The sequence below is a fragment of the Podarcis bocagei genome (genome assembly GCF_964188305.1).
Source record: "Podarcis bocagei genome assembly, chromosome: 12".
Taxonomy (NCBI): domain Eukaryota; kingdom Metazoa; phylum Chordata; class Lepidosauria; order Squamata; family Lacertidae; genus Podarcis; species Podarcis bocagei.
In genome coordinates this window covers 40011684-40038131 of record NC_138137.1, presented here as the reverse complement: position 1 = coordinate 40038131, position 26448 = coordinate 40011684, and the positions used below count along the sequence as shown (strand labels likewise).

Below are 26448 nucleotides of genomic sequence, written 5' to 3'. Positions count from 1 at the left end.
AGTGACTCAGACCCCACTATAATGGCATAACAACCCATCTGAGAGACCTTTGTTTGCTCTGAGGAAGAGCTTCCCAGTGTTAAAGCTGGCCCAAAGGATTTTGCCCAACAATATTTTACGTGTGGTGCTTCTCTGCATTCTCTTCTTCCCACCTTTTAAGGAATTGGGATGAATTTCCCCACCCCCAATTTATAAGTATTTCTTTTAGCTATTATGGATAACTCAAAGATTCCTTTAATGCAAGTCCAGACTTTGAAATGCTATTAGTAGGCTTGCCATACGTCAGGAAAGTTCCTGACATGTCCTGGTTTCCAGTTGTAAAAATGGCGTCAGGGGGCAATTTTGCCAAATTGGCAAAATGTCAGGGGGAAACCTGGATGTAATGTATGGCAACGTGATGTAAAAAGCAGCAAAAACACTATTTTGGGGGGAGGATTCCCCAAAAAAGCTAAACAACTTTGAAATATGGCAACCCTATTATTAGTAAACTACTATTAGCAAACTGTTAAGGATGCCATCTTGTGGCTAACGGCTAAATAGTGTTGCACAAAGTATCTCCCCAAAACTATTTGTTATTCCTTCCCTGGCCAACCAGAAACATCTGATGAAAGGCTGTAGCTCAGTGGTAAAGGGACCCCTGATCATTAGGTCCAGTCATGGCTGACTCTGGGGTTGCGGCGCTCATCTCACTTTATTGGCCGAGGGAGCCGGCATACAGCTTCCAGGTCATGTGGCCAGCATGACTAAGCCACTTCTGGCGAACCAGAGCAGCGCACGGAAATGCCATTTACCTTCCCACCAGAGCGGGACCTACTTATCTACTTGTACTTTGACGTGCTTTCGAACATCTCATTTGCATGCAGAAGGTCCCAGATTCTTCTTCTTCCTCTCATTAGGTCAGTCAGTATAGCATGAGACTCTTAATCCCAGAGTCACGGGTTTGAGCCCCACGTTGGGTGAAAGATTCCTGCACTGCAAGGACCCTCATGGCCCCTTCCAACCCTACGATTCTATGATAGGGCAGAAAGAAACCCTGGAGAATTGCTGCAAGACTGTGTGAGCAATACTGAGCATCTAAAACAGGACTTCCCTGGGAACCATATGCTAACCTTTTCTATTTCTCTTCCAAACAATGATCTCACCTTTGGGAATATGACATTATTATTTTTCAACAATGCTTGTTTTGTTTCTTACACTGCATTCAGTGCTCATGCATCTAAATATCTGGCAGTATATAGTCACTAAAAGGCAGCTACTGTGTTTACTAAGCATTTATTAAAACATGCGTTTGGGTGAATGTGTGAGGAGGAGGAGGGGAAATATTCAAAGCGCCATAGGAGGCAAATGTCAAATAAGCCTACAGTTAGAAAACCTTCATGAAGTGGTTTTGTATTAAGGATTCAACATGTTCCATGAGGACGTTCATGTCAGCAGCACAAACCTGGTACTGCTGCTTCTCGTTCTTTTTCAGAGTCTCTAATAGGCCCCTGTGGACCGGAGGCAAAGGGTTATAAGAGTTTAACAAGTGAAGCTGACTTAACGGAGTCTGCTTGATTTCTCCAATCCTCAATGCCTGTAGGACAGCAGGTGCAAATTTGGAATAATGAGCCGTAGAAGAAATGATCACCGGGCAAGTTTTATCTTGCAGTCGATCGGCAACCACCTTTGCGAGAGCTGTGTGCGTATCTAAAATGTAGCCTGTGGTATCGAACACAGAGCGAATGGCACCCAGGCAGTCGTCCTCAGAGCACCAATCAGCCACCAAATCCTGCTGAAGCCTGTCCAGGAAGTGTTCCTGCAACTGGAAGCAGTGCTGATTCTCCAGACTGCTAAACAGTTGCGTCACCAGCTGCCCGTCCCCATTAGCAATCAAGTGCAAATGTCGTTCAAGGTTGGAAGACTTCAAAATGTCCACTGCCGGTGACAGACTTTGCATTAATCGCCTCTCCTTTATATTGTACAGGCCTGTTTTTATGAATTCCGTCAAGACGTTGTTTTGATTGGAAGCACAGATGCATTTCCGTATAGGGATCCCCATCATTTGCGCATACTTAGCGGCTAGTATGTTGCCAAAGTTCCCTGTGGGAACACAGACATCGACGGGGTTCCCAAAGGAAATGATGCCTTGCTCTACAAGGTCAAGGTAGGCAGAGGCATGATAGACCACCTGGGGAAGCAAGCGAGCCCAGTTTATAGAATTTGCTGCACTTAACGCTGTTCCGTATTCCACAGTGAGAAAGCCGGTAAAATCTGAATCGGTAAACATCTGCTTGATGGCAGACTGGCAAAAATCAAAATCCGATCTGACACCTATTACTTTTGTGTTTGCTTCCTGGTAGCCGACCATCTGTGATTTCTGAATCTGGCTAACTCCATCCTGGGGAAAGAGGGTGACCATAGCAATCCTTTGTTTATCCGTCTCCTTAAGCCGACTAAAACCATCCAGGACGGCACTTCCTGTGTCACCGGAAGTAGCTACCAAGATCAGATAGTTACAGCTTTGGGGGATGCAATATGCAAACAGGTGGGGCATCAACTGCAACGCCAAATCCTTAAATGAAGCCGTTGGTCCATGAAACAGCTCCAGAAGAAACTGATTGCCTGCCAGGTGCCTAACGGGGGCAATTTTAGAACAGGTAAAATTTTGTCCATAAGCAGCCTGAACTATTTCCCATAACTTGGAAGCAGGCACATCAGCAGGATGTATGCACCTTTCCAGTATAACCTGAGCTCTTTCAGCATAGCTCGCCCCTAGTAGATGTTGCCATTCTCCTGCAGTGAATACTGGAAGCCCCATCTCAGGAACAAAAAGCCCACCATCAGGCGCCAGTCCCTCAACAAGAACATCGCTGAAATATTTCACAGAGCCTTTTGGCTCAACCTTCTTATCGCATCTTAGACTTCTGGTGGAAATGAAGCCATCTGAGTCAGAGTCTTGGTACCGCTTCACTGCATGAAGCACTTTCTCGGCAACAGCGTCGGCTGTAATTCCGTTCTCACAAAGCACACGGACATCGTACCACTTCTTATAAAACTGCTTCCGAAACTGGAGGATGTCTCTCAGTGAGGTTCCGGGCCCCTGCCCCACAATACGGTCTACTTTCATCAACTGCAACCGATCCATGATGCTTTGTGTCGGTACGTCCAGATAGACCACAACCCCGTTTTTCTTCACGTGCTCCATGCCGGCAGCATTCATTGGGTTGGAGCCAGTAAGGGAAACGACACTTCCGGATGCTGAAAGATTTAACAAGGCTTTTCCTTCCTCTTCTAAAAATTGCTCATTGCCAACATCCTTCAATTTTTCTGCCACACTCATGTTCCAGGTTGTTTCAAGGACATCGTCGTCCACATCTATGAAGCAGGAGCCTAGTTTCTGCCCTACTATTTTCCCCACTGTCGTTTTACCAGCTCCAGGGGGTCCCATCAGGACAATATTCTTGTCCCCGACAAGAGAATGCCTAGACATCCATGGTGTCCATGCAAGGGCAAAGCTTCTTGAAAAAATCAACTTTAAATACACATCAGAAACCACGATGCGACTCATTAGCTTTAGATGCCGATTCCAGACCACATGAAACATCTTCTTCTTTTCTCTCGAGCCAATTTCACAAGGAAACGCTTTAAAAGAAGAGGAAGGGGAAATCCAGTGAGCCAGAAATACTTTAAACCTTAGCCACTTGACATTTAAAATAATTACTAGAATGTGAAGACACTTCTGACTGCTCCATTTCCATCTTAGGGGAGCACGTTTTGGGGGTTTTTTGAACAAGATCGCTCACCCATTCTGTGACCTGATCATGACAAATAAATGGTGAGGATTTTATTGAATTCCACCTTCTGTGAAATCTGTGCAGAGGGGAAAGGTTTTCCCTTTAAAGCATGTGTGTTTGTTGTGAAATTTCTACTCTGAAAAGAAGCCACATGCTTAAAAAAATAAGCCTCTGTGCCTTCCTGCATAAAATCTTTACACTTAGTTCATTTTCTGTGCGTAGGATAGCTTAACTGTTTCCTTGGCTAAGAGCCACAAGCAGAACAGGACAGAACCACCTCTAACACTTACAATGAATACTCAATAGAGGCACTGACTGTAGGCAGGTAATGTTCTCAGAATCAATAAAAAATCCTCAATGGAGCTCCCGAAACTGGCTGCTAGAAACACCAGTATGTACTCCATTTCTTAGACATACTGTACCACCCCTGCCCTCCCCTTGCCTTTATTTGCACATGTAAGGAAATATTAGGGGCACATTAACCCTAACTACCAGAGGATGGCAAACCTATAGAAGGTGACAGCTGATTACAATGAATACTTTAAAACGCACGAACAAAAGCACTCAAGAGTGCAATTCAACTCCCACTGGAATGTCAAAACTTCTCCAGTCATTTAAATGGAGCCAGAGTGCACTTTATGCATTTATATAAAATCCTTTCTTTGCATCCAAATATATTTTCTTCCTTTGAAACCAACCAACCAATCGTTTTGTTACATAACTTACGGTTGCAAGAGTAGCTCACTTCTGTCCCGTTATCGTCTGAGCAGGCATTGCAAAAAAATAATAACAAGCCCAGGCAAATGGCATCTGTGACGTACTCTTGTGCAGCAACCACGTACGGCTTTCTTTTCTTTTTGTAAGCCTCAATCTAGATGGAGGAGAATAAAAGAGAAAGATCAGAGTGAAGCAAATGCCGCACAAGCAATTGCTCTCCAGAGGCAACAGAAGAACAAGCACCGGGCAAAGAGGACTCTCTCCAGCCCCGGAACATGAACACGTTGCCAAGAGTGGATTCGTTTTGTTTGCTCAGGGAAATCAACAGCCACGTCAACACGTACCACAAAGCAAACAGTGCACGCACTTCAAGTCAGGAGACTAGGAAAACCTCGTATGCTTTGCCTTTTCAAAATTAAAACAATTTGGCCCTGAAAACAATATACAGTGGTACCTCGTGTTAAGTACTTAATTCGTTCCGGAGGTCCGTTCTTAACCTGAAACTGTTCTTAACCTGAAGCACCACTTTAGCTAATGGGGCCTCCCGATGTTGCCGCACAGCTAGAGCACGATTTCTGTTCTCATCCTGAAGCAAAGTTCTTAACCCGAGATACTATTGCTGAGTTAGCGGAGTCTCTAACCTGAAGCGTATGTAACCTGAAGCATATGTAACCCGAGGTACCACTGTAATCCTGCATTCTGGTAATGCTAGATGCTTAGCTCTTGCAAGTAAAATATTTTTGGTGAAAGCAGAGTTTAATGTAGCTTTTGCTGATCTGGTACCTTCCAGATGCTTTGGGAAACTCCCATCATCCCTAATCATTGGCCTTGCTGGCTGGGGCTGATGGGAGTTGGTGCTCAACATCTGGAGCAGGACAAGTTTCCCACTTTGTTCTAGACAAACAAAGCTTCCTTCACTTGCTGAGCTACTTTAACGGTGCCAGAAGAACCATTCTCATTCACCATCTTATACTGTTCATTTTTGCCCCTTGGCATCTTTTGACATGTTTATTCCATAATAAGAAGTACAGTGGTACCTCGGTTTACGAACTTAATCCATTCCGGAAGTCCATTCTTAAACCAAAACCATTCTTAAACCGAGGCACGGTTTCCCTAACGAGGCCTCCTATCGCCGGTGCCCTTCCACCATTCGGATTCCATTCTTAGACTGAGGTAAAGTTCTCAAATCAAGACACTCTTTCTGGTTTTGTGGAGTTTATAAACCAAATCGTTCTTTAACCGGACTGTTCTTAAACCGAGGTACCACTGTATGCAGCCTGTAAGACAAGAGGGCATAAATGTCCTGAAGGGAGTCCTCTATTCTAGTCATAGCACAGGGGCAGGGATATCTGTGGTCCTCCAGTGGTTGTTGGACTACAACTATCACTTGCAGCCAGCACAGCCAATGGCTAAGGAGTTGTAGGCCAACAGCATCTGCAGGGGTGGAAGTCTGCTAGTTATAGTCAACTAGCATAACAGAGAAGTACGACATTCACACAGCAATTGTTTTCCATATTCCATGCTCCCACTTTTTCTGTGCTATTCCAAGTCTTCTGGGGCTTGGAGCAGGAACCTTCTCCCCAACTCTATTCCATCATCCAGCTAAAGCTTTTTAAAAAAATAAAATAAAAATTCAGGTGCATTTCCTGATGGATAAGTAATTGCAATGAGTCCCAGGTTATGGTTTGAAGGCAAATGAAACAATTTGCTGAAGCAGTGCTGGGCTGGTCACTACTTGGATGAAAGAAAGGTGGGGTATAAAGGCATAAAAAAATATTTTTAAAATTACATTTCCATGGTGACCTTTACATTTAATATTTGTAGTGATTTTGTTTGTTCTACTGCATTACTAGAATACCTCCAATGTGCTTTAACTGTAACTTTATTCTTTTTAAGTTGCTTACTTTCTTTTATTTAGAAAATTTAGCTGATGATGAATTTAGCAATTCAATACATATTTTAGCCATGCAGCATAGATGATTACAATAACTATGATGTAACATGGAAGCAGTAAGTTGGTATTTCCAATACTTCTTTGTGCCATTAGCTGTTGTACAACATAAAAAACAGAATTTGTGGATAAGCTTTAAATAGCACTCATTTATGAAAAATTTAAAAATATCCAGTGATTTGAGAATTGCCTTGCAATTCTCTTCCTCTTCCTGTGCAGGCATCAGTTACTATATTAAACAATCAGAGTGCAATTGCAAAGCATTTTCTATAACTTGCACCTAGCAATGCCAGTAGCAATGACCCCAATTCAAAACAGAATCCGACTTCTAAGAAAGCTGGAAGAACAGGAGTATGGCAAGAATGAAGTGAAGGGTCAATGTATTAATTCAAATGTGATCATAACCAATATGAATTGTCTTAGTTATCACTGCTTCTCACCCAGCAGTGGCCAGCTTTCTTCCATAGGCAACACGTGTGAATCTTCTCAAATGTCGTTTTAGTTATTATTACATTTACATCCCACACTTCTATAAAGGACATCAAGCAGCATAAGAAGAGTCTGCTGGATCAGACCCACGACCTAGTCCAATACAGTGGTACCTTGGGTTAAGTACTTAATTCGTTCCGGAGGTCCGTATTTAACCTGCAACTGTTCTTAACCTGAAGCACCGCTTTAGCTAATGGGGCCTCCAGCTGCTGCTGTGCCACTGGAGCACGATTTCTGTTCTCATCCTGAAGCAAAGTTCTTAACCTGAAGCACTATTTCTGGGTTAGCAGAGTCTGTAACCTGAAGTGTATGTAACCTGAAGCGTATGTAACCTGAGGTACCACTGTACAGTACTCTATTCTCATACTGATCAACCAGATACCTAGGGGAAGCCTACAAGCAGAATTTGAGCACAAATGGTATTCAGAGGCCTATTGCCTCCAACATCCCCCACACCAAATGATAACAGTGTGGCACTTACTTCAAGAACTGTGTACCAGCACCTTTTTGATTCTTAAAAAACAAAACAAAAAACCACCACTGGGATCTGCCGAGCTCTGCTGAGCAAATTTATTGTATTGCCAATTTACTGGGCTGCAGTTGTGAATGCATTCATGTATACATCTGAGCTCTGCGCAAGAAACCCACGGGTTGCGCGTCTTGCACTTGACTGCTTTGGGGTTCTGCTGCTTTCTTCCCATGTGTGCAAATGTCAGCCTACTCGCGTGGTGCATCTGATGCCGGCGGGCCCACCAGACCTCATGCATGCCACAATTCTAACACCCTTTAAACTTTATTCAGCGACCCGTGACTTTTCTCTCCGCTGCAGCAGAAACCAAGCAACGAAGAGTACCCCTTCTTCTTCAAGATATGGGGCGGCCCCCCGGTCTCGTCAGTGGGGTGGGAAGGGAGGCACCTGCTCCAATGCAGCGCCTCGAGCAGGATGCGGACCGAGTCTCTCCCTTCAGGGCAACCAGAGGGCGACCCACCCGTTCCCCCCATTCCCTGCCAAGGCTGCCAAGAGCAGAGGGGAGGCTGCTCCTCGTGAGCAGGGAAAGGATCCATGCACGTAGTATGGATCCGAAAAGGAAGGAAGGAATCCGTTTCAAGGCACGCAAAAAAAATTAAATTAAAAGCCCTGCCCTCCCATAAAGCGCCTCTCCGCCATTGCTCAACCCAGCCCCTCTCTAACCACATGCAGGCAGACCTACCTGCTACTACGCGTGCGCGAACTCCCACGCCGGCGGCGTCCTCCTTCCTATCTCTGTGCAGTATCTCTACGGCGGCGTCCTTCCACCCTGCCCCTGCTGCGCCTGCGCGCCATTCCTTTCCTCCCCGGCTTCGCTCATTGTTCGCAGCACAGTCCCGGAAATGGCGTCACAAAGCCTCTCTCCCGTTCCACACACACACAAACACGCGCGCGCGTTGCTAAGCGGTGGTTTCCAAGGGCGACCAAACAGTGCCGCTCGTTCTAATGCGCGGCAGCCGAGGAGGCTTCGAACGGGAGCGGAAAAGGGCTCGGAGGAGAGAAAGGAGAGCGGGGTAAGGCGAAGAGAGGGAGGCGGAGAAGGGATGGGAAGGGCGGGCAGGGAGCAGGGAAAGCAAGAGGGACTCTGAGCGGGTGCAGACGGCGCGCGTGGGAATGCGAGGCAGGCAGGTCGTTCGCCCTGGACTCCTTGCGTGTTGGTAGATTGATACACCGCCTTCTCTCATAAGGAGCTCAGAGCGCTGCACGTGCTTCTCTCACACACTTTTTTTTTTGGGGGGGGTGTCCAAATCTCACACATTTTTAACTTCACAACAGCCCTGCGAGGTAGGCCAACTTGAGAGAGTGGCTGGCCCGAAGTCACCCAGTGAGCTTCTTAGCGAAGTGGGGTTTTGTAATCCAACAACATCTCAAAGGCTAAGATATCATCATCATCATTATCATCAATCTCATCTCTGCCTGTTCAGATAAGCAGCAGTAGCAGCAGCTCTCCAAAGCCTCGCCTTTCCCAGATCTGTCACCTTGACAGACTTTTAACTGGAGGTTTTTTTTAAACCCAGACCCTGAACGAAAAGCATTTGTGTATTTTTGGGAACCATGACCCATAATAAAATTTTTAAAAAATTGTATGCGCTTTGACATTGCATTATAGCATTTCTGGAGCCTATTCCGATAGCTGCTTTTAACTTGTGCAGCATACATCTTGCACATATGGCAGCTGACGTGTGGTAAAGCACATCGCCTGATCACTTGGCAGGATGGTGTTAAAACTATCCAAGCTACCGCAGGGTGAGGTTTAACATAACTCTGGGGAAGTCATACATGGATTTCCTCAGCCAAGTGCAGAAGTACAATAAGACCTTCCTCACCCACTTGGCAGGACAATTCAGGTGTTAGGTTGTAGAGACTCGGCATGTGATGTCGTTACTTGGAAAAATGGGTGAGAAACCCGTGGTGCTCCAATGTGGTTGGACGATTCTCTGCAGTCCTGATCACTGGTCGTGCTGGTAGGGGCTGTCCCAACAACTTCTGGCCCAGGGTCAACTCTGTGCAGACCTAGAGAGGAGGCTGGGAGTGATAATGTGAGCGATATTAGGGCAAACCGTGGAACTGGGATGGTTGAAATGTTAAGGTCAAAGGGTAATAGTGACCAGCCAAGGAGGAATGTGCAAACGAGAAGAATATAGAGTATAAAAGAAGGAAGGGGAGGGTAAGAAGTATGTGCCTGGGGGACGGGATGCAGGGAGAAAAACCCGAAAGGAGAGGTGGAATGGTGTTTATCAGACAAAATGTGACAGGCAGTTCACTTTTTTAAAGATTTTTTTAAAATTTTAAAAAATATATTCAAAAGTTACAATACATTTTCAATCAATGTATCCCCTCCACAGACACAGATATTTTAAGACAGTTCACTTTAGAAGTCTGGCAATTTGAATTATCTGCAGACTGTATCACTGTGCAGATGGCAGCAATGTGCATGGAGGAGAGCATTTACAACCTTCTACCTTACAATCTGGATAAGTCTTGCAAGGCACCTAGGTATGTGGGTAAGGACACTTGGGACTCATTCTGACAAACCTTTTATACTTGTCAATCAGTGATTGACCTGTTCCTATGGAAAGTGTTGCAATAATTTTTCTGCTCAAATGAATTTTGTATCTCCTATCATGGTGGCACTGTGGGTTAAACCACAGAGCCTAGGACTTGCCAATCAGAAGGTCGGCGGTTCAATTCCCCGTGATGGTGTGAGCTCCCGTTGCTTGGTCCCTGCTCCTGCCAACCTAGCAGTTCGAAAGCACGTCAAAGTGCAAGTAGATAAATAGGTACCACTCCAGCGGGAAGGTAAACGGTGTTTCCATGCGCTGCTCTGATTCACCAGAAGTGGCTTAGTCATGCTTGCCACATGACCTGGAAGCTGTACACCGGCTCCCTCGGCCAGTAAAGCGAGATGAGCGCCACAACCCCAGAGTCGACCACGACTGGACCTAATGGTCAGGGGTCCATTTACCTTTACCTTTTATAATACTACAGCCTTGGAATTGAGAAGGGACATTTGGGTGCATTCACATGACAGTTTATTCTGTTTTTACGACCGAAAACTTCTGGAACTATAGTGGAATATAGTGCAAGTTTATTATTCATTTCTGTGTTATTTACTTCCCGAAAAAAATCTGTTAGCAAATAATATGGAAATGAGTGCTAAACTTGCATTATATTCCACTATAGTTTCACTGTAATCCACTATAGTTCTGGAAGTGACTTTTACATCATGTGAAAGCTCAAATATAATTTTGAGATTTTGCCTTTTTCTTTTTTGCTTCCTAGTATTTAATGCTGTTCTCCTTTCTTTTCCATCTTTTTAATTTTTCAAGATATGCTTCGTATCCTCTCATAGCATACTAGTGTGGCTGATATATAAGGAATTGCTGCAAATTGCAGTCAAAGAGAACACTCCCCAGCTCTGTCTTATGTGGTTAGGATTTTTATTGCGTGAACCACTAATGGCAGACACGTCTTTTTGAATATACGGCAATCAATAACTGAAATTTAATTTCACCAGCTCAGGCAAATGTTATGCCTTTCTCATTCATGTGACCCAAACCACTTGAAGTCATGGCAGACCAAGAGAGAAATTCAATATAATCACTATAAAGTGATAAAATGAATGAGAAACAGTGTTTTTAAAGCCAGTAAAGAGAATCACTTTGGAACAGCAATTCCCTATTTTTGCTGACTTTTATTCCACTGTTGATTTAACTCTGGATAGGTGTGCAGTGTATAATACCAAGCTATGGCTTAATGGGACCATGTGAAGGTGTCACAGTCACTTATTTCCTCCCCAGTCTTTATTACTCCCACACTGTGCTCAACTACGCCCAGTTTTGACTTAGCATGTGACCTGAACCTGGGCTTGTAGTTATAAACTCTCCTTAGCTTTGATTCCTGCATTGTGGGGAGTTGGGCCAGGTGATGATTGGGGCTCCTTCCAGTTGTACAATTCTATGATTCCTTGCTACAGCCAAGAACAAACTTTGCACGGGAGTCGGGAAGACTGGGGCAGAGCAAGGTGACTACAACCTCCTTGAGGCGGCCCATTTGCATGTTCCTGGTGAGCCATAGTTTGGCTTACTGTGTCATGTGAACCAGGTCAATGGGTGTTGCTGATTTCAGGCACAAATGAGATCAGAACAATATTATTTCTTTTCAAATAGTTCATTTTTTACTTTGATAGACAGCAGTCATTAAGGGACAGTGCTCAAGAAGACAGTGGTCTGTTGGGGGGGGGGAATAGCCTGTAGCTTCTCTTTCAGCTCTAATTATTGTGTGTATATTTTCTCTTCACTAAAGATATGTATCGACATTGAAAACATATGTAAAAAATACAATACAGCAAAGTAAAGCACCGTGGAAAACCATAGGACCACCAAAAGTCCAGGTGCCAAATCCAAAAGACTTCCTTCAGAAACATTCAAAGGAACCAAAGTTACCACAGAGTATGTTTCATTAATTTGAATATGTTTATTAAATGTATACCATTTGTATATCTTTTTCCAGTGCATAGAATCGTAGAATATAGTCCCAACTCCCTGCAGTGCAGGAATCTAAACGAAAGCATCCATGACAAATGGCCATCCAATGCCTGCTTAAAAACCTCCAAGGAAGGAGAGTCCACAACCTCCCAAAGGAGACCGCTCCACTGCTGAACAGCTCTTACTGTCAGAAAGTTCTTCCTGATGTTTAGCTGTAATCTCATTTCTTGTAACTTGAAGCTATTGGTTCAAGTTCTACCCTCCAAGCCAGGAGAAAACAAGCTTGCTCCATCTTCCACTTGACAGCCCTTAAGATATTTGAAAGTGGCTATCATATCTCCTCTCAGTCTCCTCTTTTCCAGGCTAAACATAACCCAGTACCTTCAGCCACTCCTCATAAGGCTTGGTACAAAGCAAAAGAACAAATCATGTAAAAATATCTGTAAATGCAAGATAAAAACTGTGCAGCCAAACAAAGCAGCCAGTAACAGAAATCAGCCATTCCAATTCATTCTCAGAAGAAATCTCCAAAGCCTCGTGAGAAAGGATGTGTGATATTAACTTCCACTAGGAAGTTTCCACCAGAAGTAAAAAGTATTCAGTTCTAGAGTGAGATCATCCCACAGACTTGGGGCCACTGCTGTAAAAGCCCTACTTCTAGCAGCAGATATAAGGATTGCCTGCAGAGATGGTAACTGCTAAACACAGGGAGCAGGGAGCTGATATAATGAAAGCCTACCAAACCTAAGCCTAGATATTTATTTCATTTTAATCTCATCCTTTATCTGAGGAGTACTCAGCATTGTTCTCCCCCTCCCCCCATTTTTTTATTCTAATGGCTACCCCGGAAGATATAATGACTTGCCCAAAGTCAGTACCATTGCTAAGTAGTTATTTGTATTCCAGTCTTCCTAAGCCTAGGGTAATATTCATAGAATCATAGAATCATAGAAGTAGTTATTTGTATTCCAGTCTTCCTAAGCCTAGGGTAATATTCTGACTACACCACATTGATGAATATCCCAGGCCACGTAAAATTTCACTACAATTTTACCCAGGTTAACATCCAGTAATATCTACTGTATTCTCTGGACACATGGGCAATTCTGTTCTAGTGATTTTAAGGACCATATGTTAGTTGGCTGGTTGTTTAGTTTTTGCCTCTGATCTGGATGTGCAAGGCTAGACAGCAAGGCTTTTGTTAATCGTGCCAAGTCTGCATATTTTAAGGAAGACTTAAGTTGGCCAATCCACACCATGCTGGAAGTGTTTGCTTATAAATGTATATATTGTCAGAAAGAGTGGTTATAGAATGTGACATTTTGTTTTCACAAATGGATTTTGGGAATTGTGACAAGTCCAGGAGCATTACAGTTGGACCCCAAGTAACCAGGAGCCTCAGCGTTGCTGACTCCAAATGTTTTTCTAATATTATTATTTGTTATATACCTACTACAAAAAAAGTTTCAGTGTGACATGCAATATGAAAAATAGGGTTAGGGAAAACAAAACAAAAAACAAAAAAATTAACAAGAACAAGAAACACTTAAAATGTTCATAGACTAATTATAAAAGCAGCAGACAAGAACTCACCTCCCTCCAACTACACACAATGACACAAAAAAGGTATGAAACTTTTCAAAATAATGAGTGTGGGTATTTTCCTGAAGCACAATATAGTTTGGTTTTTTAATGTACATTTACTTAGCTTTTTAAGCCTTTATGGCAATATGTCATCAAGTTGTTTTGTTTCTTTCCGCAACTATTTTGAAATGTATCTTTTGCCCTTCACTGGGATGTCTTGGGCAGTGGCTTAAATATTGTTGATCTTGATAGTTTACAGCAGTTACTTTATTCATTTATCATCCAGGACATGACAGTCCCTCTCTACCCAGTCCTTCGTGAGCTGTCACCTCTCCCTTCTTACACATCACTTCTTATACTTGCTGCTCCCCAAAATAATCCTCCTTATGATGCAAAGTGTCGTAAGGAAACGAGCTGTCTAGGGCTGGGAGATCAGAATCCAGAAAATTGGGGGCAAGGGTGCAGGTTGAATTAAAGGCATAGACTTAGCAGAATCCTTAGATGAACATTTTAAAAAATGTAATTCATTTTGTGGCTTTTTATTTTTTTAAAAAAAACAGGAAATAAACATCAAGGAGGTAAGAAAGTGAAACCAGGTGTGCCTAAATTGTCAGATCACCCACTCATGGGAATTCAGAGTTCAAAGAATTTCATAAGCACAAATGCAGCTAATGTCATCATGGGAGTGCCTAAGAAACCTCTACCAGCTTGTGTTGACCGACGACAAGGCGACAAATACGTCCTTGAAACTTCAGGACTCGTTCCAAAATATCTCAAGAAAAAGGTATGCCTTATCAAAATGATGTGGTGCATTTACTAACAGTGAAATGCTATACATGCCTCCTTAGACATAAGTCCTGTTGAGTTAAATGGGGCTTACTCCCAGGCAACATCAACCCATTTGCCTTGCGGGAATCCCTTGTGGACGACCACAGTGCCTGGAGACAGGCAGTCAAGTTGTGTATCCATAGCAGTGACCAAAAGAGAAAAGACTGCTTGAAGGAGCACAGAGAGAAGAAACGCCGTGGTACATCTGCAGCAGCACAACTAGACACCTTCATCTGCAACAATACATGTCTCTCCCACATTGTTCTCTACAGCCACAGCAGGGGCTGCAACCTTTCAGCAGCTTGACCTCGCCCCCAAAGGCGCACTCCTCCATTGTCTCCCAAGACAGACAGGTGCCAATATCAACTCCCAAGCATAGGACTGCAATATAAGGCTCACTTATTTGCAATACTGAGTGAGCCAGACGAGCCATTGGTGTGATCCAGAAGGCTCCTCTGATGTTCTTAGGCTTAGGGCACGGGCAAAATTTTTAGAAACCAGAAGTGCCTGACCCTGAATATCTTTGTTGGGAATCTTAGTATTTTTAGCCAAAGTGAAGTAGTGGACATTAATGAGAAGTAGGGATATTTTTGAGTATTTTATAAAAGGTGTTAGATGTTTAATATCATAACTGAAGTCACATGTATTTAAAAGCAACAACAGATCAACTGGAGAATCCCATCCATCTCCAGATCAGTCCCTTTGCCTACAAGGGTACCAGCTACACCCACCTTCTGCATGCTTCATTATTCGTAGGAAATGGAATAATTTTTCTGCTAAGGCTGCAATCCTGTATCTACTTACCTAGGAATTAGCAGCATTGAATTATGTGGGGCTTATGTCTGAGTTGGTATGTATAGGAGGATTGCACTGTGAATCTATAGTTCTGAAGTCTAAAGGTCCCTAGCCAACATTTCCATAAATTTTATAGGCTTAGTGTGTGTTTCTCCATTATTTTTGTATTTATTTTCTAAAGGTTTTTTGGTACTTTTGCAAAACCTCATGCCTGTTGATATGTACCACTTGCATGTAGATGCTGCTGTTGGCTACATAAGGATTCATACCCAAATGAATGAGTGCACTATTAGTATATACTAGGATTAATGAGGAAAAGTTCAAAGTAGTCTTTTTCTTTCTAAAAAAGAAAAAGAAAAGCAAAAAAAGTTATATTACATAAGGGTCTTTGTTGTTGATGAGGACGACGACAACAACAAAAGTATATGAATATCTGGAAGGTGCATTTTTCTTGTAGGATTACGGCATTACTCCGAAATATGTAACTAAGCGAAATGAAGAAGTAAAGAGAGCCCAGGAAGAGTATGATGCCTATGTCAAGGAAACTCTCAGACAAAAAGCCATGAAACGGCTATCTGATGAAGACAGGGACAGTCTTCTTGAGGTATGTGGGTTGACTTGAATTAGACAGACTGAGGCATAAAAGATACATTTGTACAGGCATGAATGGGAAAGGCTTTATGAATAGAATTGCAACTAAGAAGGGTAGATTTTCACTAGATGGAGCTCTAGAATAGTTATCTGCAGGACTGAGCAAGTTGGATGTGACAGAAATGTTTACAAAGTCTTTTCTGGAAGCTAGATTCCATATCATCACACACTTCATTGCATCAGCAGTAGTGGACCACTGTGGAGCCCAACTGCAGTTAAAGGCATGTCAGAAGGTTTTGTTCCACTTTAAAGAATAATCGGTAGCCAACGTCTTGAGGTGTGTTTTTTTTATGTTACAGTGTGCGGAAAATACAGTTGTGCAAAGCAATCTGTGCATGTTTAATATGAAGTAAATCCCATGGTGTTCAGTGCACCTCACTCCCAGGAAAATGTATATAGGACTGTGAGCCTATAAATGTTTACTCAGAGGAAAGCCTTACTGAGTTCAGTGGAGCTTAGCTTACACTCAGCTGAGTATAGCAGCCTTTCTCAAACTTGTGACCTCCAGCTGTTTCTGGAGTCTCAACAATCATGGCTAGTGGATAGGGATAATACGAGATGTCCAAAACATCTGGAGGTCTCCAAGTTGGAGTATAGGATTGCAGTCCTATATATATATATATATATATATATATTTGCTTTCGTAGATTTTCACGGGTACAGGAATGCAGGTTTTGGTGTTTTCGGGTATCTTCCCGTGTAAGAGTTGGGGTGTCTAGGCGACGTTTCGACGAGGTCTCACTCGTCATCTTCAGGCTGGTGCTTTCGGCTTCTTGTTACTAGAACAGAGCAGGATCTCAGTGTTTGAGTTCCTATAAATACTGTGGAGGGGGTGTGGTGTATAGCCTCCAACGTTCTGGGCAGAGAGGAAGTTCCCAGGTTATTGTGCCTTTTCTTCTTTTGTTCATTAATTACTTGAGGGATATCTTGAGTGATTTCTTGAGTGATATTCTGAGTACCACTTAGGAGGGTCATTAGGTGTGGATTAGTTGCTAAAGCTTTCGTGTCTTGACCTCTTGAGCTTGTGAAGAGTTTTTCTGAGTTTTTCTGAGAAGAGTTTTTCTGAGAAGATGGCTGTACTGCACTTAGTTGTGCTCTGGCTTGGCTTCGTGTATAGGGGCGAGCTGTGGTTTTGTGCCCTGTGCCAGCCAGATCTGTGTAGGGATTGCAGGGGGGTGCAGCATCCGGAGGTGCCACTATGGTTTGGCTACTGGATGGTATCTGTAATTTATCTGTGGAGAGGGTCTGGGTTTGGGTCTGGTGTGGTTGATTGGAGATGGCGTTCTGTGTGCCTCTGGTTCTGGTGTCGGTTTTTGTGGGGAGGGCTAATTTCCAGATGTCTGGCAGGCGGGACGTGTCGTCACGCTTGTTCATGTTGTGAGGGTGTTTCTCTATCTCGATGGCTTCCATGATTATTCTCTTGTGGTGATGTTCCATGTTAAAGAGCAATTTGGAATCTGCAAAATTAATTTCGTGTCCTGTTTCTTTCATGTGTTGGTAAAGAGAGGAAGTTTTTTCTTCTTTTTTGACGGCATTCTTGTGTTCTGCGATACGTGCATTTATTCGTCTGTTTGTTTGTCCAATGTACGTGGCTGGGCAGACTTTGCAGGGTATTTCATAGACCCCTTGGTTTTCTAACTGGATTTTATCTTTTGGGTTTCTGAGGATATTGGCTATTTTTTGGTTGGTGCAAAAGGCTGTTTTGATATTGTGTTTATGGAGGATTTTGCTAATTTTATCTGTGGTGCCCTTGATATAAGGAAGGAGGGCCATGCCATTGTTTTCTTCTGTGTCTTGGTTTTTGGGGGGTGTTTCTTTTTGGATTAGCTTCGTAACCCTGTTTTGCTGGTATCCGTTGGCGATTAACACATTTGAGAGATTCTGTAACTCAGTTGTCAAGTGGTCTTCGTCAGCCAGGCGTTTGGTTCTGGAGATGAGAGTCTTGGCTACGGAGTTTATTTGTGCAGGGTGGTGGTGTGATTGTGCATGTAAGTAGCGGTTGGTGTGTGTTTTTTTCCGGTAGATAGTGTGTCCTAGGGAGCCATCAGGTTTTTTGTAGATTAGGACGTCAAGGAAGGGAAGTTGGTTGTTGGCTTCTATTTCCATAGTGAATTGTATTTTGGGGTGTAGGCTGTTGAGATGTGTGAGGAAGCTATCTAGTTTTTCCTTCCCGTGTGGCCAAATTACAAAGGTGTCGTCAACATATCTGAGCCAAAGTTTGGGTTTGTGTTCTGACTTGTCTAAAGCATTGGTTTCAAAGTGTTCCATGTACAGATTTGCGATGACCGGTGAGAGGGGTGATCCCATAGGTGCTCCTTCTATCTGTTTGTATCTTTGTCCATTGTGGATGAAGTACGTGTTGGTTAGGCAGTGGTTGGTCAGGTCCAGGATGTATTCGGGGGGATTGTATTTGTTTTGAATGGCTGTCAAGGCTTCATTAATGGGCACTTGTGTGAAGAGAGATACACGTTACAAACTCCTTCCAGTTCATAGAAACAATAAAGAAGCAAAACCTACATCCCGATGACCTACTTGTGAGCTTCGATGTTGTATCTCTCTTCACACAAGTGCCCATTAATGAAGCCTTGACAGCCATTCAAAACAAATACAATCCCCCCGAATACATCCTGGACCTGACCAACCACTGCCTAACCAACACGTACTTCATCCACAATGGACAAAGATACAAACAGATAGAAGGAGCACCTATGGGATCACCCCTCTCACCGGTCATCGCAAATCTGTACATGGAACACTTTGAAACCAATGCTTTAGACAAGTCAGAACACAAACCCAAACTTTGGCTCAGATATGTTGACGACACCTTTGTAATTTGGCCACACGGGAAGGAAAAACTAGATAGCTTCCTCACACATCTCAACAGCCTACACCCCAAAATACAATTCACTATGGAAATAGAAGCCAACAACCAACTTCCCTTCCTTGACGTCCTAATCTACAAAAAACCTGATGGCTCCCTAGGACACACTATCTACCGGAAAAAAACACACACCAACCGCTACTTACATGCACAATCACACCACCACCCTGCACAAATAAACTCCGTAGCCAAGACTCTCATCTCCAGAACCAAACGCCTGGCTGACGAAGACCACTTGACAACTGAGTTACAGAATCTCTCAAATGTGTTAATCGCCAACGGATACCAGCAAAACAGGGTTACGAAGCTAATCCAAAAAGAAACACCCCCCAAAAACCAAGACACAGAAGAAAACAATGGCATGGCCCTCCTTCCTTATATCAAGGGCACCACAGATAAAATTAGCAAAATCCTCCATAAACACAATATCAAAACAGCCTTTTGCACCAACCAAAAAATAGCCAATATCCTCAGAAACCCAAAAGATAAAATCCAGTTAGAAAACCAAGGGGTCTATGAAATACCCTGCAAAGTCTGCCCAGCCACGTACATTGGACAAACAAACAGACGAATAAATGCACGTATCGCAGAACACAAGAATGCCGTCAAAAAAGAAGAAAAAACTTCCTCTCTTTACCAACACATGAAAGAAACAGGACACGAAATTAATTTTGCAGATTCCAAATTGCTCTTTAACATGGAACATCACCACAAGAGAATAATCATGGAAGCCATCGAGATAGAGAAACACCCTCACAACATGAACAAGCGTGACGACACGTCCCGCCTGCCAGACATCTGGAAATTAGCCCTCCCCACAAAAACCGACACCAGAACCAGAGGCACACAGAACGCCATCTCCAATCAACCACACCAGACCCAAACCCAGACCCTCTCCACAGATAAATTACAGATACCATCCAGTAGCCAAACCATAGTGGCACCTCCGGATGCTGCACCCCCCTGCAATCCCTACACAGATCTGGCTGGCACAGGGCACAAAACCACAGCTCGCCCCTATACACGAAGCCAAGCCAGAGCACAACTAAGTGCAGTACAGCCATCTTCTCAGAAAAACTCAGAAAAACTCTTCACAAGCTCAAGAGGTCAAGACACGAAAGCTTTAGCAACTAATCCACACCTAATGACCCTCCTAAGTGGTACTCAGAATATCACTCAAGAAATCACTCAAGATATCCCTCAAGTAATTAATGAACAAAAGAAGAAAAGGCACAATAACCTGGGAACTTCCTCTCTGCCCAGAACGTTGGAGGCTATACACCACACCCCCTCCACAGTATTTATAGGAACTCAAACACTGAGATCCTGCTCTGTTCTAGTAACAAGAAGCCGAAAGCACCAGCCTGAAGATGACGAGTGAGACCTCGTCGAAACGTCGCCTAGACACCCCAACTCTTACACGGGAAGATACCCGAAAACACCAAAACCTGCATATATATATATATATATATATATATATATATATATATATATATATATATATTCAGAAGAAAATTGCATGGAGATCAATGGGGCTTATTCCAGTGTAAGTATGCATTGCAGGGTGGTGAACTGCTGCCCAGCAGGCTGAACCATTAAGCAATTTATATTTTTTTGCCCCTCCAACATGTACCAATTTTTGCCTGCAGCAGTAGCAGAATCTGCATCAAGTAACAACACAGCATTGGGCTGGGCAGAGAGATAAGCCCAGCCTCTTAATGGGAAGGGAAGCACCAACGTCCCCACTCTTCAGATCAATGGTCTGAAGAGGCAGAGGGGGCTCAGTTCCCCCACCCCTCTCTGATGCTAAACTGGGCAGAGAGGTCCCTAGTATGTGTCTTCTAGTCATGTATTTATGTGTACCTACATTTGTATGTGTGCTCTGATGTATGTACCTGTATGCGTGTATATATGGTGTGCGAATGCATGTATGAATATAGGGTGGCTTCCCAGAGGGCTTGTATAAGATTGCAGCCTTGTTGTGTTACTGTATAATGCTGCCGTATACTAATTCGTCCCTTTGTATACTCCAAATAGGGTCTCAAGAAGAATTGGGAAGACGTGCATCACCAATTCCAAAGCCTTTCCGTTGAAATAGATACACTACCAAAGAAACTTCACAAAGAAAGGCTGGAAGCAGAGATGAAACAGCTGGAACATGACATTCAGACAATTGAGAAACACAGAATTATTTATATTGCAAACAAATGATCAGGGCATCCTTGGGGGGGGGGGGAATCCTCTGAGATGAAAACAAATACTACTTTCACTATATGCTCATATATTCATCTGTAGATGAATACTTAGGTTTTGACAAGTTAGGTAGAACTTTAGCTATATTTTATTTTTGAAAGTTTTAAAATATCTATTTTTTCCAAAATAAATATATCTATTTATTTATTTCCTGATTGTTCAGTGACCTATACTTTATTTTTAAAAAACACCCCGAAAGTTTCATTGTTCATGTAACATGCTGTACAGCAATAATTCAAATAAGATGATAAATTAAGAGAGTATGGGAAATAAATGTATAATAAAGAGTTGCTAACTAAAGCTCCAAGTTCCTTCTATTTGTGGTTTGGATTCTACATTACCCAACAGCCAGGAAACAGTGTAATCTTCCTTTAAAGGTGAAAATAGGGGCAATAAATGGAATGTGATGCTCACCAAAGCAGCTCTATAAATCCAAAGCACTTGATGTTTAAGGCATGCTCAAAGAACAGGTATATTCCAGGATTAAAGTATTATAAGATTTAGTGAACAAGACAAAGTTAGACCCATTGCAGCTCCTACATCTTGCCAAATTGTCTAGCTTTACAGCACTTCCAAACCACATTTGCACTTAAGGTCATGGGAATGTGAGCAAGCTTTGTCATCACAAGTCCAAAACAGTAAGATTTTTTGTGGGTTAGAACTGAGGCATGAACTATGCTTCACACATTAACTGCACTGTATACAACGCAAATGGCATTGTACTAGGCTGTGCATTTTCCAGACTTGCAGAGCATTCTAAATTCCCCTTCTGCCAGGGTTAGATTGAATTACTGTATCCTTCCACTCAGCTCTGCCTTCTGAACCTGCCTCCCAGTGGCTTTTGAATGTGTGGATGAGTGGAAAGCCTGCTTGTGGAAAGCTAGCAGAAAGCCCCCAAACATTGAGGGGCTGAGACAGTCTGGGATCCATTGCATCCCAAGCTAATCCCACTGCCATCACGTAACAGCATCAATCCTGATCAGATTCAGTTGCTGAGAGAGCCTGGAGCTGGAGCAGCAATTGGGCTCAGTCCTCTCCCACCTTCCACTGCAACTACCATGAGCAGCTGGGCTGTGGAAATGACAGTAGTTCCACCCCCCTGCAAAGCCCTGCCAATGGTGTTTGGATTGTGTCCTAAATCACATACAGGACATCCTTCTCACCAAACTTCACAGAAAGTCCCTGGAATTGCAAATATTCCTGTTAATTGCCTGGTTCCTATACACCAGCATGGGACGATTTGTTTAACAAACCACACAACCTGTACTGCAAATGATCAAGCAAGCCATGGTTTATTTCTCCAAAGGGTTTCCCCCCCCAGCTGTTTTTGTCTCATGCCTTTGTCATTTAGTGAGCTCCTGGTGTGGGATGGTCAAACAAACCATGGTTAAAGAAGCAATACCACATAATGTCAAGCTATAGTTAAAACAAGTGAAGATTTGTAAGATTTGTAATCATGGCTTCAGATCATGGTATTGGCAGTAAAACCATAGGTAAGCTGCTGGGCAGGCTCAGGCATCGCGCTAAGCCATGGCTCAACAAACCGTAGTTATGCCATAGTGTAGTGTTGCATGTGTCTCAGCAGTTTGGGACAAGGCAGTTTGTTCCTACTTTCACTTCAGGGTGGGAATTGGGCAGTGAATAAGAGTCAATGCCTTATTAAATAATTCTCTGCCATTTATCAGAATACTGTAATGGATTTTTAAAAAGTAATTAGATATAGGTAAATTCATCCCATGGGCTGTTTGTACCCTTAAAGGTAAAGGGACCCCTGACCATTAGGTCCAGTCGTGACTGACTCCGGGGTTGCGGCGCTCATCTCGCTTTATTGGCCGAGGGAGCCGGCATACAGCTTCCGGGTCATGTGGCCAGCATGACTAAGCCGCTTCTGGCAAACCAGAGCAGCGCACGGAAACACCGTTTACCTTCCCGCTGGAGTGGTACCTATTTATCTACTTGCACTTTGACATGCTTTCAAACTGCTAGGTTGGCAGAAGCAGGGACAGAGCAACGGGAGCTCACCCCATCGGCGGGATTCGAACTGCCAACCTTCGGATCAGCAAGTCCTAGGCTCTGTGGTTTAACCAACAGCGCCACCCACGTCCCATTTATACTTCACCAAAATCCAACATGAATAAAAATGACTTGCAGCGCTACTGCCGAAAGATGCATAGGATACATTCAGCTATAACACGGATCATTAACCAAGGCTAGGGAAATTAATTTGTGCATGAGCTATGTGCCATTGTATTTAGCCCACACACTTCCCACCTTTCTCTCAGTGAGGAAGCAAACAATGAAAAGGCTGGCTTAGTGTTACACCCAAAGCCGTGCTCATTTGTTTCTCCTAAGCAAATTGTGATTGGCGAGCTTGTCCTAGTCTTCACTGCCATGGTTTGTGAGCAACCACAAGCTGCTGGTTCAGAAATAATGCTAGGACAGCTGCTCTATGGTTTGTTTCCCCTTCATTCTGCACCCAAGTGTTAATGGTGCTGCTCTTTCCCTCTTCTTACACTGCCAGTGTTGTGCTCTGCCAGTCTTTGAACACCACAATGGAACAGGATGCTCTTTGCTACTTGATGCACATGGAAGCATCTATCAAGTCAACATATGGAACAGACATATCTCTTTCCATTTAAAACAGATGTGTACTTTTCATAAAGGTCATCAGCATGGCTGATTACTGGGGGTGGGGGGAATTGCTGTAATGAAAAACATTCAAGCTACAGACACATGGAAAACATTCTTATTCAATTCTCTCTCTCTCCAGGAAGTTTGACAAAATGCATTTAGAGAATCCTAGGAATGTTGTTCTATCTTTATGTATATGTAAAAGAACTGCCAGTGATGGGATTGGCAGCGTTTTTCAATTGGCTCGTGTGCCCTTGCCAGTATAGCAAAAGGAACAAAGGTGAATAAACACAATTGAGATTTCATTAGAATACTTTCTTTCATTAGAATACTAAGAAGAAATGTCAAGTTGTTTTTATAGGACAATCTGTTCTCATTGCTGTTTGGTGTATCTTGACTTGCACCAATTATGAACATATGAAGGTGCTTGAGATCCTTGCTCTCTCTAACCTGTGTCAGTCTCCCAATATTTTAGGCCCAAAGCTATGTGAGCTCTTTAGAACCTGGGAACTTCTACATGTAACCTATGGCCCAGTTTGCATGTCACAATAAACCATAATTTAGTAGCACAAAGGAAATAAACCACAATCTCAGTGTTAACAGTGTGTAGAGTAGGAGCAGAGGGGGTATTTCACTCCCAACAAACCACAGTTTGTTGTGAAGGTTTGATCTTGGCTTACTGATTGTGGTTTCTATGGGTGAAATAAACTGTGGCCCCTGGTTCAGACATAATACTCACCCAGGCATAATGATTTGTTTCCTCCTTGTGCTAGCAGGGAGGAGCTAGAGCAGCCTTATTGGTTTGTTCACAGTAAACCACTAATTATATATTGGCATGATGTGTTAAGGGACGTGGGTGGCGCTGTGGGTTAAACCAAAGAGCCTAGGGCTTGGTTGGCAGTTCAAATCCCCGCGAAGGGGTGAACTACCGTTGCTTGGTCCCTGCTCCTGCCAACCTAGCAGTTCGAAAGCAGGCAGTGCAAGTACTGTAGATAAATAGGTACCGCTCCGGCAGGAAGGTAAACGGCGTTTCCGTGTGCTGCTCTGGTTCGCCAGAAGCGGCTTCGGCATGCTGGCCACATGACCCGGAAGCTGTATGCCCACTCCCTTGGCCAGTAAAGCGAGATGAGCGCTGAAACCCCAGAGTCGTTCGCGACTAGACCTAATAGTCAGGGGTCCCTTTACCTTTTACCTATGATGTGTTAACTGAGCCAATGGCAGACCTTACTTGCTCTGAAATGGTAAACCTGAGGTCGAGGGGCAAGCTACATGTTACATTCAGTGCACAACTATTGTTTGATTCAAAATTGCCATGGGCAGCACACAGGGAAAGGCTTAATTCTTTTCCCTTGGCTTTAGTTCTTCCACCCCAAAACACTGCTTGCTTTTAACTGATAAGCAGAAAGTGGTGTAATGCTAAAATTAAAACCAGTGTGGTGCAGTGGTTAGGGCAGTGGGCTAGGATCTGGGAAGCCAGGTTCAAATGCCCACCAAGCCAATAAAATCAATGGGTGATCTAGGGCAAATCACTGCCTCTCAGGAAGATCTGGTCACTAGGCTTTTAGGAAACAGCTAGTTTCCATCCCAGCTGTTATGCCTAAAGAAGTTGTAACATTAAGAATTTGTTTGTTTTCGTCTTTTCTCCCCAAACCTCCCCCCCCCCCATTTTGTGTCCCATCTTTTCAGACTGTAAACCTGAGGGCAGCAGATGTGCTGTTTTCATTTATCAGTAAACCACTCCGGAAACGTTCTGGCTGAAGAGTAGAGTATAAATGCTTCAAATAAATAAATACTACCACATTTGATTTGGCATAAGCTTCTGCGGACAAGAGATTATTTCATCAAGTGCATGGAAGGCTGTCTTCGGTTGCCATCAGTGCATTATGTAGGTGATGAAGTGGTCTTTGGTCCACGGGGGTTAATCCTACAATATTTGCTAGCCTTTAGGGTACCACAGGGTCTCTCCCACTCCCTACCTGGTTTATGTTGTGCAACACTCACCTGAAATCTATGGGCTAGATGCAGACAAAGGCTGCAATCTGGGAGAAAATGCTGTTAAACCCAATGAGTTCTAAGCAGTCATTAATATTATTACTTGAACTAAGCTCCCAATATACTTAATGGGACAAATTAGTCATGACTTAAGTCCCACTGATGTCAGTGGGAACTATCTGCACACAGTATCCTGCATCTGCTCAGAAGCCCCATTAAGTACAATAAAACTCATTCCCCAGTTAAATCAGCCTGGATCCAACATCATGTGTGTAAGATTGCAGACTCAGAGACACCTTTATGTCCCAGTGAAATCAATGCCCAATAAGCATGCATCTAAGAGGCTATGCACTGTGAAAGCCAGTTCAAGGACGAATTCCAGACAGGCAAAAACACACAGGGCAGGGCTGGTGAGGTGTGGCTGAGGTGTAGCCAGCTGAGAGGGGTTTGGAGGGCCACATGGGCATAACTAGGTTAGCGTGTAAGCGTATCATATTACGTACTCATTTCCTTACATTTATACCCCACTCTTCTTCCTTTCAACCTAGAACCAAGGCAGCGGTCTCCCAGGCTTTAGGCTTCCTTAGACCCAGGTTCAAATACAGTACTGCGCTCCCACAGAGAAGTCCCTCCTCTCTCAGCCTACTACCGTAACGCGCAGATTTGACCCTAGTGTAGCAGATTTTAAGCGGAGAGGGAGCCACCATATCCTTGACGGAGAGGCTCCTTAATAGGCCCGAGCGCGGGCATTAGGGGGAAAAAGGTTCCGGGGCTGAAACCGGGGACAGGCAGCTCTTTTGGTCCGTCGAGGTAAAAGCAAGCCCTGCCCAAAGGCTGGTGGTTTGAGAGGCATCACCCCTCTCTGCGCCAGCTGGAAGAAACCCCCC

General features: G+C 43.6%; 2 protein-coding genes across 2 annotated transcripts; one reads left to right on the top strand and one right to left on the bottom strand.

The window, feature by feature from the left end:
- Nucleotides 1–1256: 1256 nt before the first annotated feature.
- THNSL1 (threonine synthase like 1) lies at nt 1257–8126 on the bottom strand. Its single transcript, XM_081163203.1, has 4 exons — nt 7784–8126; nt 6882–7023; nt 4500–4644; nt 1257–3621 (listed from the first exon to the last, which is right to left on the bottom strand). The coding sequence occupies exons 2-4, from the start codon at nt 6981–6983 to the stop codon at nt 1364–1366; spliced, it is 2505 nt and encodes an 834-aa protein (XP_081019329.1). The 5' UTR covers nt 6984–7023; nt 7784–8126; the 3' UTR covers nt 1257–1363.
- Nucleotides 8127–8319: 193 nt separating this feature from the next.
- Nucleotides 8320–21086, top strand: ENKUR (enkurin, TRPC channel interacting protein). The gene is made up of 6 exons (XM_081163296.1): nt 8320–8472; nt 9805–9955; nt 11765–11910; nt 14091–14314; nt 15611–15757; nt 20723–21086. The coding sequence occupies exons 2-6, from the start codon at nt 9879–9881 to the stop codon at nt 20894–20896; spliced, it is 768 nt and encodes a 255-aa protein (XP_081019422.1). The 5' UTR covers nt 8320–8472; nt 9805–9878; the 3' UTR covers nt 20897–21086.
- Nucleotides 21087–26448: the final 5362 nt, after the last annotated feature.